Source organism: Erinaceus europaeus, chromosome 22, assembly GCF_950295315.1.
Source record: "Erinaceus europaeus chromosome 22, mEriEur2.1, whole genome shotgun sequence".
NCBI lineage: Eukaryota > Metazoa > Chordata > Mammalia > Eulipotyphla > Erinaceidae > Erinaceus > Erinaceus europaeus.
Genome location: NC_080183.1, coordinates 105,731 through 123,983, shown reverse-complemented (window position 1 = coordinate 123,983; position 18,253 = coordinate 105,731). Strand labels below are relative to the sequence as shown.

Here is an 18,253-nt window from a genome sequence, read left to right as displayed (position 1 = left end):
ACACACTCACATACACACACACTGACATACACACTCACACACACACTCACACACACACTCAGATACACACACATACACACACAAACACACACACTCACATGTACACTCACACACACACTCACATACACACACACACACTCATACACTCACACACACACACACACACACACTAGGGCTGGGGGAACTGGAATTAGCATAATGGTTATGTAAAAAGACTTTCATGTCTGAGGAAACAAAGGCCCTAGGTTCTGTCCCCAGCACCACCATTAACCAAACTGAGCAGTGCTTTGGGCACATATTCCACACAATTTTAAAATACTACAGCCATTTTTTTAAAGGCTTCCAATTAAGATTAAAATCACACTTTGATTCTTTCACTAATTGTAGTTGGAGGTATAAGAAGTGAAGGTTTCGGTCCAGCGTAAGGATCCCAGTTTCAGCCTCCAGCTGCCCACCTGCAGGTTAAGCGCACGTGGCACAAAGCACAAGGACTGACGTAAGGATCCCGGTTCCAGCCCCCGGCTCCCCACCTGCAGGGGAGTCACTTCACAGGTGGTGAAGCTGGTCTGCAGGTGTCTGTCTTTCTCTCCCCCTCTGTCTTCCCCCATCTCTCCATTTCTCTGTCCTATCCAACAACGACGACAACAATAACAACAACAATAACTACAACAAGAATGAAAAAAACAAGGGCAACAAAAGGGAAAATAAATAAATATTAAAAAAATTTTTAAAAGAAGTGAAGGTTTCTATCATCAGCTATTAAAACACTGAAAACTTGCCATTTGTGACGGTGTGGTTGGGCCGTGAAGCTGGATGCTAAGTAAAATACCAGACTGAGAAAGACAAATAATGAGTGATCACATAAGGAACCTAAACCCAGACAACAGGATCACAAACACAGTGAAAGACTTGTTTGCCAGAGCAGGGGGTGGGCGTGGAACAAGTTAGGGAGGCCAAAAGGTACAAACTTCCCATTGTAAAATAATAAATCACAGACAGGTGACATGATTACAGTTAATATTTAAAGGCTGCAGTAGGAGTCATCACAAGATAGCAACTTTTGAGGGAGGATGTATGGGAATGGATGTTAACTAGATGTACCGTAGTGACCATTCTGCTGCTTGCAAAACTACTGAGCTATAATGCTATCTACCTGAAACTAACATGCTATGTGTTAACTATGCCTTAATTTTGAAGAAAAAAAAAATTCATGCCTTAAAAATGCAACTTGTCCTTGTGACAACAGAAATCCTGCAGATGAACATTTCTTCAGTTAAGTGATTTGGAATTGGAGTAAGAGACGAATTCTTGTAATTTGTATTCTGATATCTCAAATTATCAATTTGTTTGTATCCATTCATATACACATCTGCCCGTTTATGCATTTAATGCATATAATTTCCTTTTCTTCCCTTTTTATACCCGTGAGTCTTAAAAAAAAAATCCAATTATATGGCCTAGGGGATTTAAGTCAACCCTCAGAAAAAAATCCCAAATAACATGATATGGCCTAAATACTGTACATTTCTAGAATATTATTCACAGGAAAAAATGAAACAAGACAAAGAAAAAAGTTTAACTGCTTCATTTTTTCTAGTGTTCACTCACACCTGAATACTAAAAAAAATCAAGTAACTGACGTGAGTGTTTATTATGCAGATGGTAATGTCACTACTGATGCAATGCCCTAGAAGGCTTTAAAAACCTTATGTGTTGGGTTAAATGCACATGGCGTGAAGCGCAAGGACCAGCATTAAGGATCCCGGTTCGAGCCCCCGGCTCCCCACCTGCAGGGGAGTCGCTTCATAGGTGGTGAAGCAGGTCTGCAGGTGTCTGTCTTTCCCTCCCCCCGTCTTCCCCTCCTCTCTCCATTTCTCTCTGTTCATCCAACAACAACAACAATGACATCATCAACAACAACAACAACAACAACAATTAAAATAACAAGGGCAACAAAAGGGAATAAATAAAACATTAAAAAAAACTTATGTGTATTTTTAACTACTATTGAGTCTAAATATAAAAGAATACAAAAGGGGGATGTTTTCTTCCTTACCCAGGCTTCTGTTACTCCCCTGAGAATTCTTCCTTGAGGAACCACTGCTTGGCACACTGGATAATGAATCATGTCTCTATGAATAAAATTTTTCTTTAGTCAGAAAAACTTGAAGGACTGTGTAACTCGTGACCCAGTTCCCACCTTAGTGTAACTGCATGTTAACCATTTTGATAACATTATTTGTCAGAATTTCTCCCTTTTACAAAGTAGAGGAAAAACTCACTGTTGGGTAAGTTACTGGGAAAATCTCAAATGTCTTACTGGATAATATTGAGGAAAATATTTTTCATTTTTATTTGGCTCTGTGATAAGGAAGAAACAGTTACTGTTTGTTTCTTACTAGAGACAAAGAAACTGGGGGGCGGAGTGAGAAAGACAGACGCCTGCAGCCCTGCTTCACTATATGAAGCTTCCCCCCTGCAGGTGGGTGGGGACTGGGGGCTTGAACCTGGGCCCTTGTGCATGGTGATGTGTGCTCAACCAGGTGTGCCACCACTGAGTGCAGGAGATTGATGCTTTATACTTGAAAGCACTCATAAAAATCAGAATATATTAAAGTGCCCTGTTATCGTCAGGCATGGTCCCTGCTGAGCAGCAGTATCCGCACTGCCCGGGAGCTTATCAGAAACACAAACAGGGCCCAGTGCAGAGCTCCTGAATCAACAGCTCTGCAGGCCAGGTGTGGCCACCCGCATTCTAACAAGCTCTCCAGACAGTTCTGGTGCTTGAAGAGGGACTGGTGACATAACGATCCACAGAAAATGAACTCAACTGAGGATATTTAAGGGCTACTTAGAACACATTTCCATTTTGATATACATCTATGCGTTACACAGAAAAAAGCCACACACACATGTAACATTTGGTATTACTCTCAGTGATAGTCATAAAGGTAATGTGTCATTTTATTTTGCTTAAGTCTATTTTCTAACTTTTAAATAACAGTTTTATATCAAAAAGTTCTTAACTGTCAAAATGTCCCATTATTAACAGCAGAACATGCCAGCGATACCAGCAAAGTATCAAGGTGTCATATCTCAGCAGACATGCCACTCTTACTAACAAAGTTAAATCCATCTATCTTGAGATTTTCAATGTATGCCAACTGAAAGATGGAAGATATATTTAAAAAGAGTTGGTGTATTGCACCAAAGTAAAAGACTCTGGGGTGGGTGGGGGGAGAGTACAGGTCCAAAAAGGATGACAGAGGAGCTAGTGGGGGTTGTATTGTTATGTGGAAAACTGGGAAATGTTATGCATGTACTAAAACTATTGTATTGGGAGTTGGGCGGTAGCGCAGCGGGTTAAGCACAGGTGGTGCTAAGTGCAAGGACCGGCGTAAGGATCCCGGTTCAAGTCCCGGCTCCCCACCTGCAGGGGAGTCGCTTCACAGGCGGTGAAGCAGGTCTGCAGGTGTCTGTCTTTCTCTCCCCCTCTGTCTTCCCCTCCTCTCTCCATTTCTCTGTCCTATCCAACAACGACGTCATCAACAATAAAACAACAAGTGCAGCAAAAGGGAATAAATACATAAAACTACTTAAAAAAAAAAAAACCATTGTATTTACTGTCGAATGTAAACCATTAATTAATCCCCCCAAAATAAATTTTAAAATATAAAATAAATAAATAAATAATAAAAAGAAAGAGTGAGGGGGGAGGAAGAAGAGAAGACAGACTACAGTATTTGACTGGAAGCTTTCTAAATTGATGCACTTGGGAAACGCCAAGCGCTTACTCTTCAGTGATGAGAACACACATATCTACAAGAGACCTTCAGCATGATGTTCCTAGTGACCCACACATTTCTGATTTCGCAGCTGAAGTAAATCACTGTGTACAATAAAACGGACAGAAACAGCTCACCTGAATGAAACGCTGTGAGGAACTTGTAAGATCAAACATAGATTTGCTTAGCCCAGGAGAGCCTGGAAGTCTACTGGCCCTTAAGTCACAAACTATAATAAGACATAAACAAAGTCACTTCTTTGTATCATAAAGAAGAAACAATGGAATTCTACTTCACTACCATGAACTAACTCTCCAGAGAAATGTACTATAAATATCTTATGTAAATGTACCAAATAGATTTTTTCTTAAAGTCTTCTGATGACAGTAAGAAAAAGCTTTTAGAATTATCCTACTTGGGAGTCGGGCGGTAGCGCAGCGGGTTAAGCGCATGTGGTGCAAATCGCAAGGACCGGCGTAAGGATCCCGGTCTCGAGCCCCGGCTCCCCATCTGCAGGGGGGTCACTTCACAGGCGGTGAAGCAGGTCTGCAGGTGTCTGTCTTTCTCTCCCCCCCTCTGTCTTCCCCTCCTCTCTCCATTTCTCTCTGTCCTATCCAGCAATGACGATAACAATAGTAACTACAACAATAAAACAATAAGGGCAAAAAAAGGGAATAAATAAATAAATACATATATTTTTAAATCCTTTAAAAAAAGAATTATCTTACTTTGCTTTAAATCAAACAAGACATGTTCACATTCTCTCTAAGTAGCAAACAGAGAAAATCCATTCTCTCTACTTGTGGTACTTAGTTCTTCACTTAAGTATTACTCAAAATAATCTGTGGGTCAGAGATATAGCTCACCAGGTAGGATACATGCCTTGTGATAGGCATGCACAGCCCGGGTTCGAGCCTTGCACCTTACAGGAGGTTCTACCATACTTGGGAAACTTCATGACTGTGGTCCCTCTCCTCTCTCAGCCTCTCTTACTACCTGAATGAAAAAAAAAAAAAAAAAAAAAGAGGGCGGGAGTAGAAAATCATGCATGTGCAAGGCACCAGCTCTACCAAAAAAAGTTAATATTATTGCAGGGTCTTAGTCATAATGTAATTTCTACAATCCTATAAAGAAGCTCAAGCAATAAAGCACAAACATTTTCCACACCTGATCCATAAAGTCTCGTTACTGCTGACTGAGGGGGAAAGCGCCGACCCAGGTCGGGCGAAACGTGCTGGTACATGTAGAGTGGGTTGTACACATCGTAGCCGGGCCCGTGCTGGGAGGGGTTGCACAGCTCTGCCTTTCGATCTCCAAAAGATGCCCTGGCGGAACCTGAAATTGAGCATTTTTAAGCTTTAATAATTTAAAAAATTATTTATAAAATGGAAATATTGCCAAGGCTAGAGGGTAAGAGGGGTACATTTCCACACAATTCCCACCCCCAGAACTCTGTATCCCATCCCCTCCCCTGATAGCTTTCCTGTTCTTTATCCCTCTGGGAGCATGGACCCAGGGTCATTATGGGGTGCAGAAGGTAGGAGGTCTGGCTTCTGTCACTGCTTCCCCGCTGAGCATATTTTTTTAAGTTTTGACAACATCCTTTTCTTGGAGATATTTGCAAGCAGACGCTATACTTGAAGAGAAGAAATGATCTCAAGTAATAGTAAAGGACATATACTTGCTATCTAAAACAAATCAGCCCACGTTTCTTGTGGCTGGGGAGACGGACAGCACAGTGTTTCTGCAAACAACTTTCCTGCCTGAGGCCCTGAGGACCCAGGTTCAATCCCCAACACCACCATCAGCAAGAGCTCTGCAGGGCTCTGCACTGTCTCTGTGTATCTTTCTCTCTGCATATCTCTCATTAAAACAAAATATCTTTAAAATCAAATTTAAATAAAGTAAAATTGAAGATGCTCAGTTATAAAGATAATGGAAAGTGAAGACATGACCTATAAAGTGGGAGGCAGTATGTGCAACATATGAAACTGGCCAAGGGCTCACCTCCAGAATACACAGGTAACTCCCACAACTCAGTAAGAAAAAACAGACACGTCTTCATAAAAACTGGCTCACGTGAAACAGGCACATAAGAAGGTGTGCTACCCTAAGAGCCAGTAAATATGACCTGCAGCTAAACCTTGATAGTCCTGAAGGTGGTGTGACTGAAAACTCCTGAGAGATACTCCTTAGCCACTTCCCACTCAGCAGAATGGCTGAAGTTTTAACAGCCTGACAAAAGCAAGTCCAGACAAGGAGGCAGAGCAACATACTATCACATTCTGCTGTGAACTGATACAGCCGGGAACATAGCTTGACAATCTCTACTAAGGCTGAGAACGTCATTCTAGACTGAACAGAAACACTTACATGTGTGCAGCAAAACACAAGTACAATTATGTTCATAAGCACTGTTATCCCTAGTAGCCAAAAGCTGGGGAAAAATCTCAACGTCCGACAGCAAAGCTGATAAGCCAAAGTAATATGGATCATATCAGAGTATTTATGGTATGCGACAGGGCAACACTACAGTGTATCATGCCACTTATAATACAGTAGAGGATGATCTTACTATATAGGTGTGAAGACAAACACAAAATCAAATGAAGAAGTTATAGTACCTATGTACACATATATACTGGATATGCAATTCAATTTATAATAAATGACAGGAAACAGAAAAAAGCCAAATCAAAATACCGCATCACCACAAGCGTATGTGCTCATGTGGTTAACAAGGACAAAGGAGGCAGCTGGGCAGTGGCACACAAAGTGCGGAAAAGACTGACCAGAGCGAAACAGTGACGACCCTACGGCAGGGATACTGACGGCTCGGGAGCGAAACAGTGGCGACCCTACGGCAGGGATACTGACGGCTCGGGAGAGACTGAAAGGGCCAGGGAGGCTTTGGGTTGTGGGGCTATTTTGACTCACAAGTTTCTGTTGTTTCATTTCTTCTAATGTGCATTATACACAGCAATTTAAAAAGAAGAAAACAATACACTAAGTTCCTTTCAAAGTTAAGACTCATATGGATGTAATATATAGACATAATATCAACTTTTTAAAATACTTCAATTATTGCTATTCTTAATTACTGGACCCCTTTATAATAGAGCACATGGTATAAGTTATTATCTTCTCAATTAAGCTGTAAAACAGAACAGGTGGCGTCAGAGTTCAGGAAAATGAAAGTTGGGAGGATGAGGTGAGGCCTTATCCTCACCTGGGCTACAGAGCTGTGTAGCTCGCTGAGAAGGTTCACGCTGAGAAGGGGCCAAGAAGAATCATGATGCCCGAGGGCGTTACAAGGAACATGTCCACCCGAGAAGCAAGGACTCAGACCACTCAACACACAGACCCCACTTCAGATGTCAGTTTATGGAAGAGCAGCAATGGCAAGAACGCCAGCATTGGAGATGACTAGATAGTCACAGATATACATAACTATAGCTACACCTAAGAAAAAAATATTTTGAATGTGAGCCCTCCAACGTGTATAGTGATAACAGTTTTAAAATCCAGAGTAATTCCTGTTAATTTACAGAACCACAGTGCTAGGAAATGAAATGAAATATGCAGCTTCACAACAGAGATAATATATTATCCTTTGAAAAAGACAACAACTCCACATGTGAATATGTTGCAGTGTGTTTCAGAATGGGGTCTTTTCAAGTAGAGCACATGTTTGAGTAGATCAACAAATGACATGCAAAATGTGAAGTCTTTAGATAGGAGATAGAAAAATGTTCTTATATTATTTTTTTTTTCTTTTCCCCAGAGCACTGCTCAGTTCTGGTTTATGGTGGTGTTGGGATTCAACCTGGGGCCTGTTTCCTCAGGCATGGAAGTCTTTGCACAACCATTACGCTATCTCCCCAGCCCGAGAAAAACGTTCTTATATGTTAAAGACATAAAACCAAAATACATCATTGAGATGCGACATGACTTTTCAGTCTCACCATTTCACCCTCACCTTCAGGCTCTTCCAGATGAGAAGGAGTCCCTTGGGTCCTGGGCTGAATGTACGACAACTTAACCCTGGGGACCACAAATGGTACTTCTTTGCCATTGGACGGCGACTTGGAAAGTAAATAGCCCTCGGTACAGCCAACCTGAGGCTTCACAGAAACCGAGGTCAAGGGAGGCAGGCAAATAGCAGTGTTCTGGCTACTGGAGATAGTAGCTTTCAGATCTCTTTCCACAGACGCTGCACAAGAGAAAAGAAGAAAACAGTCACTCAGTGAGCTTGAGTCTTTTGTGACAATCTGAACCTACCAGGCTTTTGTATTATTGAATCTTCTGAGAAGAAACTGCTAATATATAACTACCCTCAGATTCCAACTGATACTTCCAGAGTCGACATTAACTCTGTCCAACTAGTACTGAGCAATCAATGTATTATTACTAAAGTGTAGTATCTTACCACAGTGCTAAAAGCCATTCTTAGAGAATGTATTATTACTAAAGTGTAGTATCTTACCACAGTGCTAAAAGCCATTCTTAGAGACTCATTCCCAAAGAGAATTGATGGGAATCAAGATTATTTTGTGGTTAAACTTACAGAGCTTTTAAGTACAATCTAGTCAGTTAAAAATACAGTGAACAAAGCAATTTTTATTGTTTAATTTATTAAACAATAATAATTAATTTATTGTCTATTTTATTGTACAATTTTTATTGTACTAGGAAGTTTAGACTAGAAAAATACAAGGAAGAATCAGAGAAAAAGAAAGTTCAGTCTTAAGCCTGAAGAGATCAGGAAACGGTGATAGAAAGGGAGTTCCTTAGCTCTTAATAAATGTAGGTCTTGATGAAATTATGGGTCTCTTCTCCACGGGTCACTCCTCAAGAAAGGCACTTTAATGAAACATTTATAAATCGGACACCATATTTAAACCAAGTGTTTCCCAGAATATATCGTCTTCCTTTCCACTCATACCCCCCCAACTTGCACACCAAGTTGCCACTTGGAGGGACTGAGCAGTGGCACACCAGGTTAATTAACGCACACATTTCAGTGTGCAAGGAGCAGGGCTCAAGCCCCTGGCCGCCAGCTACAAGGGGAAAGTCTCAAAGGTGGTGAAACAGTGCTACAGAGTTCTCGTTCTACCTCCCCCTCCCCCTCAACTTCTCTGTCTCCGTCCAAAAGAAATAAATATAAATAAATTCGTAAAAATGTCTCCATTGTGTCTTCTAGGTCAACTTAATCTCTCACTAAAATCCAGGGTACAGTTTCTGCCTCCCCAGGCAGTTAGGGGATGTGTTTCCTTTACTTTCATTCCACAAAATGCTCCAGATAAAGAGCACATTAAACAAATGTCTGCTGAAGGCAAACCAGACAGCACTCACAGTGTTTCTCTGTCTCACCATAGAAGCATCCTCTACAACAACTCTTCAAGAATTCTGTTGCCATTACATTCAGTTTCCAATATGCAGCAAGATACCAACTTCCAATGTTAATACCACTGTTGGTAGAACAGAAAAGAAGTTAAATGGGTTACATTTAATACCACTACATACTGATAAACAAAACAGATTATCTCTAAGAATTATTCCAAAGCAAAAATAAAACTTTAATTTCTTTCCCTTTTTTAACTCCTTAAAAATTATCTTTATTTATTGGATAGAGACAGTCAGAGATCAAGAGGGTAGGAGGAGGAAGAGAGAGAGAGAGAGAGAGAGAGAGAGAGGGACTTGTAACACTGCTTTACCATCAGTAAAACTTCCCCCTCCCCTCCTACCCCCCTGCAGGTGGGGACTGGGGGCTCCAACCTGGATCTTGTACATTGTAGTATGTGCATTCAACCAGGTATGTCACCACCCAGCCCAAGACTTTTTTCTATATCTAATTTTGTATAACCTAGGATCCTTGTAAGGTATTTAAGACAACACTGAAAAAGTACTATATAATCTGAATATTAGATCTGAAAAACAGAATAATTCCACTCTCAACTTCTTTTTTTCATAATGGCATGCATTTGAATCTCACACAAGCACAATTCCACTGTTCCCAGGCTGACTTTTTCATTCTTATCATTCCAGAGAGAAAGACAGAGAGAAACAGAGAAGAGAGAGACTGTAGCCGGCACTACCTCCAGCATGGCCGCCTTAGGGACTCCTCCCTTTCTCCACTGACTTTACGATGCTGCCTTTATTACAGACTGTCTCCACACGCAACTGGGTTTACTCATGTACTTGCTATTGTCTTCAGCTGATCCCTGTACCAACAACACATATTTCTTTTCATTACAAAGGTCCACAATATGCTTTAGTACCAAGCAGTGCCAGCCTCCTGCCCTGCTGCTCATGCCTTAGGGTTCTCTCAACTACCCTTGAGTCTCTGCTCTGCAAATTAACTTTGTAATCAGTCTAGCCCTCAGGAGATGAAATCTGATGGCATTTTCACTAGGATTAAGTAATTTGTAAATGATGAAAAAAAAACCACGTTACCTTTAGAATTTGAGTCTTCCTACCCAGAAGATGGTATCGCTTCTTTGAGTTCTTATAATTTTCCTCACACAAATCCTAAACTTTTCTTAAGAAGATGCCGGTTAAGATAGGTTTGAAGTCATCACAAATGGTGTATTTTTCCCACTATATAAATGATTTCCCATTGTGCATTATAACTGATCTGCCTGTCTTTTCAAAAGCCCTTTTTAGCCTGTTTAGAGGATATACTCCTTGCTAACACAGCACACACTAGTTCCTCTCATTTCTAAACTTCCTGTGAACATTTTCTCTTAATACTTTATGATACCGGCTCCATCTCCCCTGCTAGAATATAAATTGTTCAGGAATATCTTGTATTCACTTTCTACTTAACACACAGCACAAGATGCTGCTGACACAAAACAGGAACCCAGCAAGGACGCACTAAGAACTAAATACGTGACCAGCTTCTAGGAAAGTCTCGCCATCCTCAGCAAACTACACTTCTGACCCCAGTCAATTTGCACACACCTGACATTAGTCAGGAAGGGAACGTGGATGGGCTGCTTTAAGATGGTGACGACTTCCGGGGGAAGGTTCTCAAAGTTCATGACGCTGAGCCAAGCCAAGTAGAGCCAAGGAGACGAGGGAGGTGAGAAAAGGAAACACTTGTAAGGCAGCTAGGGTTTGGATGGCCTGCTGTAGAGAGCCACAGACTTCTGCTAGACATTAAACAACAGATTTGAACCAGGGCAGCCAGACTAGAAAGATGTAAGTGAGGGGTAGGGTGGTGGCGCTCTCGCTTGAGTGTATACTACCAAGTGCAAAGACCCAGGTTCAAACCCAGTTCTCACCTGCAGCGGGGAAGCTCACAGGTGAAGCAGGGCTGCAAGGTCTTTCTGTCTTTCTCCCTCTCCCTTTCATCTCAGTTTTCATCTTTATCCAATAAATAAATAATTTTTTTTTTGTATTCATTTATTTATTTTCCCTTTTGTTGCCCTTTTTATTATTATTGTAGTTATTATTATTGTTGATGTCATCATTATTGGATAGGACAGAGAGAAATGGAGAGAGGAGAGGAGGGGAGAGAAAGACAGACACCTGCAGACCTGCTTCACCGCCTGTGAAGCGACTCCCCTGCAGGTGGGGAGCCGGGGGCTCGAACCGGGATCCTTCCGCGGGTCTTTATGCTTTGGGTCAGCTGTGCTTAACCCGCTGCGCTACCGCCCGACTCCCAATAAATAAATAATTTTTAAAAAGATATAAGAGAAATCCAAATCAGAAATTTAAAAGTAGGGGGGCAACAGGCAGTGGTGCAGCGGGTTAAGCACATGTGGCGCAAAGCGCAAGGACCGGCGTAAGGATCCCGGTTCGAGCCCCCAGCTCCCCACCTGCAGGGGAGTCGCTTCACAGGCGGTGAAGCAGGTCTGCAGGTGTCTGTCTCTCTCCCCCCTCTCTCCATTTCTCTCTGTCCTATCCAACAACAACAACAATATTACTAACAATAATAATAACAGTAACGATAAACAACAAGGGCAACAAAAGGGGAAAAAATAGCCTCCAGGAGCAGTGGATTCGTTAACCCTGGAGGCAAATAAAAATTAAAAAAATAAAAATAAATAAATTTAAAAGAAGGGTAAGGGGAGATAGCATGGTGATTATGCAAAAGATTCTGAGGTTCTAAAGTCCCAGGTTCAATCCCTAGCACCACTATAAGCCAGAGCTGAGCAGTGCTCTGGTTAAAAAAACAACAAATAAAAATTAAAAAGTAAAAATGTTTATTCCTACAGAACATATTTTAAATTAAAAAAAAAAAAGCCAAAGGGTGCCAGGCGGTAGTACAGCGGTTTAAGCGCATGTGGTGGAAAGTGCAAGGGCCGTGTAAGGATCTCAGTCCGAGCCCCAGCTCCCCACCTGCAGGGGAGTCGCTTCACAGGCGGTGAAGCAGGTCTGCAGGTGTCTGTCTTTCTCTCGCCCTCTCTGTCTTCCCCTCCTCTCTCCATGTCTCTCTGTCCTACCCAACAATGATGACATCAACAACAACAACAATAAACAACAAGGCAACAAAAGGGATAAAAAAAAGCCAAAGTGATACACTAAACAACTACTAGGATAAGTTATATACAAGAATTGATGCACAAAAGTCTGATAAATGGGATGCATTGGATCGACCTTCTCGTGGTGCATCCCGTGAGTACCCATTTATTGGGGAAACTGACGATCCTTCCTAGCCGACTGAATCCACATGGATCCCAGTCACTTTCAAAGCCAGCAACAAGCAGACATCAGGCTCAACCTGACGCTGTTGACTGGCTACGGAAGAAGGGCAAACGCTAGAAGAAGAAGAAGAAGTCTGATAAATAAAAACTGGTTGTGGACCCAGGGGATAGAGCAAGGGATAAAACACTGGCTTCTCAAGCAAAAATCGGTTGTACAATATTTCTATAAGCTAACAACAACAACCTAAAAATACAAGTAGGAAATCTATTCCATTCAAAAATCAACCCACAGAATACTTGGGAATAACTTTAACACTGAGGAGAGGGACTTTAGCAGCAACTAATTAAATGAAAAGCAAGTGGCATGTGACTTGTATTTCAAAAGCAAACAAATAAACCTCTTAGTTCACAACCTGAAATTTTCTAGAGTACCAAGGCTGTGTGACGTTCACCGTGTTCTGGGGGCATCACTGCCCAGAGCCAGGCTTCCCCCTCCACTGCTTCTCTTGGCGCCAAGGTGACCTTCCGTGCAGGTCCTTGGAGGAGGCCAAGTGACATTCTATTCTTTCCATGACATCACAGGCCTTGGGGATCCCTGCATCATGCACAAAAACCTTCCTGGTAATTTACCCTGCTTCTCCCTGGGCCAGCCACCCTGAAAGCCACTAAGCTCTTCAGACTCATGAAATTCAGTCCAGTTCCCCCAGTGCAGCAAATAAGACTGAAAGACTCCTCCAGTCTCTCGGGTTTTCAGCTTCCTCGGAGGCCGTATCCATTTCTAAGCACCTTTGAAATGTGTTTTTTTTTTTTCCCTAATGAGCTATTTTCAGTGAAGGGGTTCCCAGCTATCTTAGTTATACCCCCAAATGAAAATCTTTTATTTACTTTTTAAGTTAAAATTGCCTCTAGCGAGTGAAAAGAGGACTTGTAAAAACCAGACCTCCTAGTCCTACACATTCAGCTGCTGCCAGTTGCGTGTGGCCTCTGGTGATTACAGCAGATATTTCAGACTGAAGGAACACATTACACTCTAAGAAAAGTTTACTTTAGGAAAAAGTAAACATCAATCTGAAGGGAAAGTCTGGTTTTAAAAGAAACAGAGGTGGGTGATTTGTTCTCTCTACCAAGGCACTTTGTACAAATAAAGTAAAACTGGCAAGGACACACAAGAAGATTGAACAAAGAACAGGGGTAGCTTCCCAAGCTGTGAAACAGGTCTGCAGCTGTCCCCTCTCCCTATCTTCCCCCTCTCAATTTCTCTCTGTCCCGTCCAATAAAAAAATGGAAAACAAAGACTAGTCCCGAAATGTGTGCATGTGCACACACACATGTAAAACTGCAACATGAGACACTATCATAAGCACCATTTGTCATAAGAACATATGCCACATATCCTTTCTAAGCACTGGAAGAAGGGAGTATCCAATAAATGATAGTAGAAAAAAAATGATAACCATGTGGGGAGGATACTATGATTCTTACACTATACCCTAATCACTTTTATACAGATTAAAAATGTATTAATATTAAAAATGTCCATGTGGCCGGGTAGTGGTGCACTTGGTTGAGTGTACAGGTTACAGTGCGCAAGGACACGGGTTCAAGCCCCTGGTCCCCACCTACGGGGGGAAGCTTCACAAGTGGTGAAACAGGACTGCAGGTGTCTCTCTGTCTCTCTCCCCCTTTCCTTTCAATTTCTGGCTGGCAGGGCACACACTTTACCATGTATGAGGACCCAGGTTCATGCCCCTGGGCACCACACGGGCACACCTGCCCAAGGGAAGCTTCATGACTGATGGAGCAACTGTGGTATCTCTCCCCTGTCTCTCTTCCCTCTATTAAGAGAGAGGGAGACAGAGAGACCATCAGGAATGAAGCAGCTGTGCAGCTGTGAAAACAATGACTGCACCAACATATTCTGACCAGCAAGGTGTGAGGGTTCCAACTTTCCCTCCTTAGCAATTCTTTTCACTTTCCTAAGGAAAATACACACAAGAATTCTTCTCTGAATAAGCGTTTCAATACTTTCAATGAAGACTGAAGTGAAGTTCACTATAGGAAGGAAGGAAGGAAGGAAGGAAGGAAGGAAGGAAGGAAGGAAGGGAAAGAGAGAAAGAAAGATGACTCAGGAACATTTTCCCATGAATACACCTGGTTCTCAAGATTTGTAGAAAGTCACTGAAATATGCACCTTACAAGTTAATGCATCAAATACTGAAACTCAGAGAAATCACAGTGTAACACAGCCCGTGAACAGGTGGTTTTCAACACTGATAACACACCTGAATCTAAAACCAGACTGCCACTAAAAAGTAAGATATCCATATGTGAAAGGGGGCAGAGATAAAACCGCTTACTCTTTTTATTCAGTATGCTCAGCAGAGGAGCAGCGCTGACCCTGACCACCGGACAGCACCTCCCTTCCACCACCCTCTCCCTTCTGACCTGCTTCTCAAAATAAGATTCCTCACTGTCCTTACTTCTTCCTCTTCTACCCACTGCAAAATCCCCTCAAATTCATGTTTTACTTGAATTATTTCTGCAGAGGCCAGTGACTCCCTCAACTGGGCAAGCCAGCAGGTGCTCCAGGAAGTCTTCCGAACGCCCAGGACGATGTCTTCTCAGGGCCGCCCTCCCCAGGCAGGTTTCTGCCTCTCTGCTAGTTTTCCTCCCACCTCCTAGGCGTCTCTACCTACTGCTTAGCATGCCCGAGTCACCCTCCCCTGGCTCTCCTGTCTTCTTCTTCCTTCTTGGGGGAGTCCCTCCGCAGCCCCAGACTCTCAGAGCAGCTTCCAGGATCTATAACTCTCCCGGGAACTTCAGGAACACCCCACAGGGACCTTGTTTACCTTGAACCAGCCAGACAGCCTGCCAGAGATGTGACTAGACTCACTGTTGCTCCACCTGAATCAGTCTCTGGTTTGTTCATGAAAATGCGCTTACAGTTTGAGTGGAACCAGTAAAATACAAGCGATGTCATCATTTTCCCCACTTGGAGGGTTAAAGGAAATATTTATGAAGGTGTCTTCCTTTTGTTGCAAAGGTAACTCACTAGCTGAACCCAGAAAGGGAGAGAAAACCAAGAAGCAGGCCCTTGAGCCCTAACTCTGCAATGTCAGCGATGCTGACAGTTCCTGACAGTTCCTGGGGGGGGGGGGGGGAATCTACTTTTAACTGTGATAGAGCAAGGTATCCAAATATTAAACTGGCAAGTAAGCGATTTGGCTCTTGCTGACTTAATAGTTTCCCAGGTGATTGTTTACAGTATTAAGAGAAAAAAGGGAAGGAGAGGGGGAGACGAGAGAGAGAAAGGGAGGGAGGGGGAAGGGAGGAGAGAAGGAAGAGGGGGGATGTGGGGCGAGGCGGTGGCACACATCACCACACACAAGGACCTGGGTTCAAGCCCCAGGTCTACACCGGCAGGGGAGACGCTTCACAAGCAGTGAGGCGGCGCCTGCCTGCCTGCCTCTACTTCCCCTATCCTCCTCTCCTCTACCTCCATCCAGTAAGATCAAAACAAATGAAGCGGTTTTTAGAAAGCCTATTAAGTGCCTGCCTGATTTAAAGAGGGAAACTGCATTTTCACAGTCTTCGATCCCACAAGAGAAGGTGCCCTGAACCTGCCTCGCCTCCACCTGGGTCAGGTATCCAGGTCTGCCTGCTCCGGGAGGGGCAGCCTGGCATGACATCAAGAGAGGCAGGTGCACCTCCACAGCAGGGAGACCCTCCAAGCCCTGCAGAAACCACAGAAGGGGTCGGGGGGGGGGGCACTGTCACCCAGAGCACCCAGCACCACCTGACCCAGGGGTGTGTGTGTGTGTGTGTAGGGGACACTGTCACCCAGAGCACCCAGCACCACCTGACCCAGGTGTGAGTGTGTGTAGGGGACTGTCACCCAGAGCACCCAGCACCACCTGACCCAGGTGTGAGTGTGTGTAGGGGACTGTCACCCAGAGCACCCAGCACCACCTGACCCAGGTGTGAGTGTGTGTAGGGGGCACTGTCACCCAGAGCACCCAGCACCACCTGACCCAGGTGAGAGTGTGTGTAGGACACAGTCACCCAGAGCACCCAGCACCACCTGACCCTGGTGTGAGTGTGTGTAGGACACTGTCACCCAGAGCAGCCAGCACCACCTGACCCAGGTGAGAGTGTGTGTAGGGGACACTGTCACCCAGAGCACCCAGCACCACCTGGCCCAGGTGAGAGTGTGTGTAGGGGACACTGTCACCCAGAGCACCCAGCACCACCTGACCCAGGTGAGAGTGTGTGTAGGGGACACTGTCACCCAGAGCACCCAGCACCACCTGGCCCAGGTGTGAGTGTGTGTAGGGGACTGTCACCCAGAGCACCCAGCACCACCTGGCCCAGGTGTGAGTGTGTGTAGGGGACACTGTCACCCAGAGCACCCAGCACCACCTGACCCAGGTGTGAGTGTGTGTAGGGGACACTGTCACCCAGAGCACCCAGCACCACCTGACCCAGGTGAGAGTGTGTGTAGGGGACACTGTCACCCAGAGCACCCAGCACCACCTGGCCCAGGTGTGAGTGTGTGTAGGGGACTGTCACCCAGAGCACCCAGCACCACCTGACCCAGGTGAGAGTGTGTGTAGGGGACACTGTCACCCAGAGCACCCAGCACCACCTGACCCAGGTGAGAGTGTGTGTAGGGGACACTGTCACCCAGAGCACCCAGCACCACCTGGCCCAGGTGTGAGTGTGTGTAGGGGACACTGTCACCCAGAGCACCCAGCACCACCTGGCCCAGGTGAGAGTGTGTGTAGGGGACTGTCACCCAGAGCACCCAGCACCACCTGACCCAGGTGAGAGTGTGTGTAGGGGACACTGTCACCCAGAGCACCCAGCACCACCTGGCCCAGGTGTGAGTGTGTGTAGGGGACTGTCACCCAGAGCACCCAGCACCACCTGACCCAGGTGTGAGTGTGGGGGGGACTGTCACCCAGAGCACCCAGCACCACCTGGCCCAGGTGTGAGTGTGGGGGGGACTGTCACCCAGAGCACCCAGCACCACCTGACCCAGGTGTGAGTGTGTGTAGGGGACACTGTCACCCAGAGCACCCAGCACCACCTGACCCAGGTGTGAGTGTGTGTAGGGGACTGTCACCCAGAGCACCCAGCACCACCTGACCCAGGTGAGAGTGTGTGTAGGGGACACTGTCACCCAGAGCACCCAGCACCACCTGACCCAGTTGTGATTGTGTGTAGGGGACACTGTCACCCAGAGCACCCAGCACCACCTGGCCCAGGTGTGAGTGTGTGTAGGGGACACTGTCACCCAGAGCACCCAGCACCACCTGGCCCAGGTGTGAGTGTGTGTAGGGGACACTGTCACCCAGAGCACCCAGCACCACCTGACCCAGGTGTGAGTGTGTGTAGGGGACACTGTCACCCAGAGCACCCAGCACCACCTGGCCCAGGTGTGAGTGTGGGGGGGACTGTCACCCAGAGCACCCAGCACCACCTGACCCAGGTGTGAGTGTGGGGGGGACTGTCACCCAGAGCACCCAGCACCACCTGACCCAGGTGTGAGTGTGTGTAGGGGACTGTCACCCAGAGCACCCAGCACCACCTGACCCAGGTGAGAGTGTGTGTAGGGGACACTGTCACCCAGAGCACCCAGCACCACCTGGCCCGGGTGTGAGTGTGTGTAGGGGACACTGTCACCCAGAGCACCCAGCACCACCTGACCCAGGTGTGAGTGTGTGTAGGGGACACTGTCACCCAGAGCACCCAGCACCACCTGGCCCAGGTGTGAGTGTGTGTAGGGGACACTGTCACCCAGAGCACCCAGCA

At 45.1% G+C, this 18,253-nt stretch overlaps 1 protein-coding gene across 7 annotated transcripts in view; it reads right to left on the bottom strand.

Annotated features, from left to right (window-relative positions):
• Window positions 1-18,253, bottom strand: part of TC2N (tandem C2 domains, nuclear) — a 41,918-nt gene that overhangs the window by 11,902 nt on the left and 11,763 nt on the right. For 2 of the 7 annotated variants that reach the window (XM_060180916.1, XM_060180915.1), the window contains exons 2-6: window positions 9,141-9,256; window positions 7,765-7,998; window positions 4,953-5,120; window positions 3,923-4,014; window positions 2,057-2,132 (exon numbers count right to left, since the gene is read on the bottom strand). In XM_060180916.1, the coding sequence (XP_060036899.1) occupies window positions 2,057-2,132; window positions 3,923-4,014; window positions 4,953-5,120; window positions 7,765-7,998; window positions 9,141-9,204 (634 nt within the window). In that variant the 5' untranslated portion in view covers window positions 9,205-9,256. Of the gene's footprint in view, window positions 1-2,056; window positions 2,133-3,922; window positions 4,015-4,952; window positions 5,121-7,764; window positions 7,999-9,140; window positions 9,257-9,780; window positions 9,802-10,751; window positions 10,836-18,253 lie in introns of those variants that run through there. The other 5 variants (XM_060180919.1, XM_060180914.1, XM_060180913.1 and 2 more) reach the window with 5 other exon arrangements.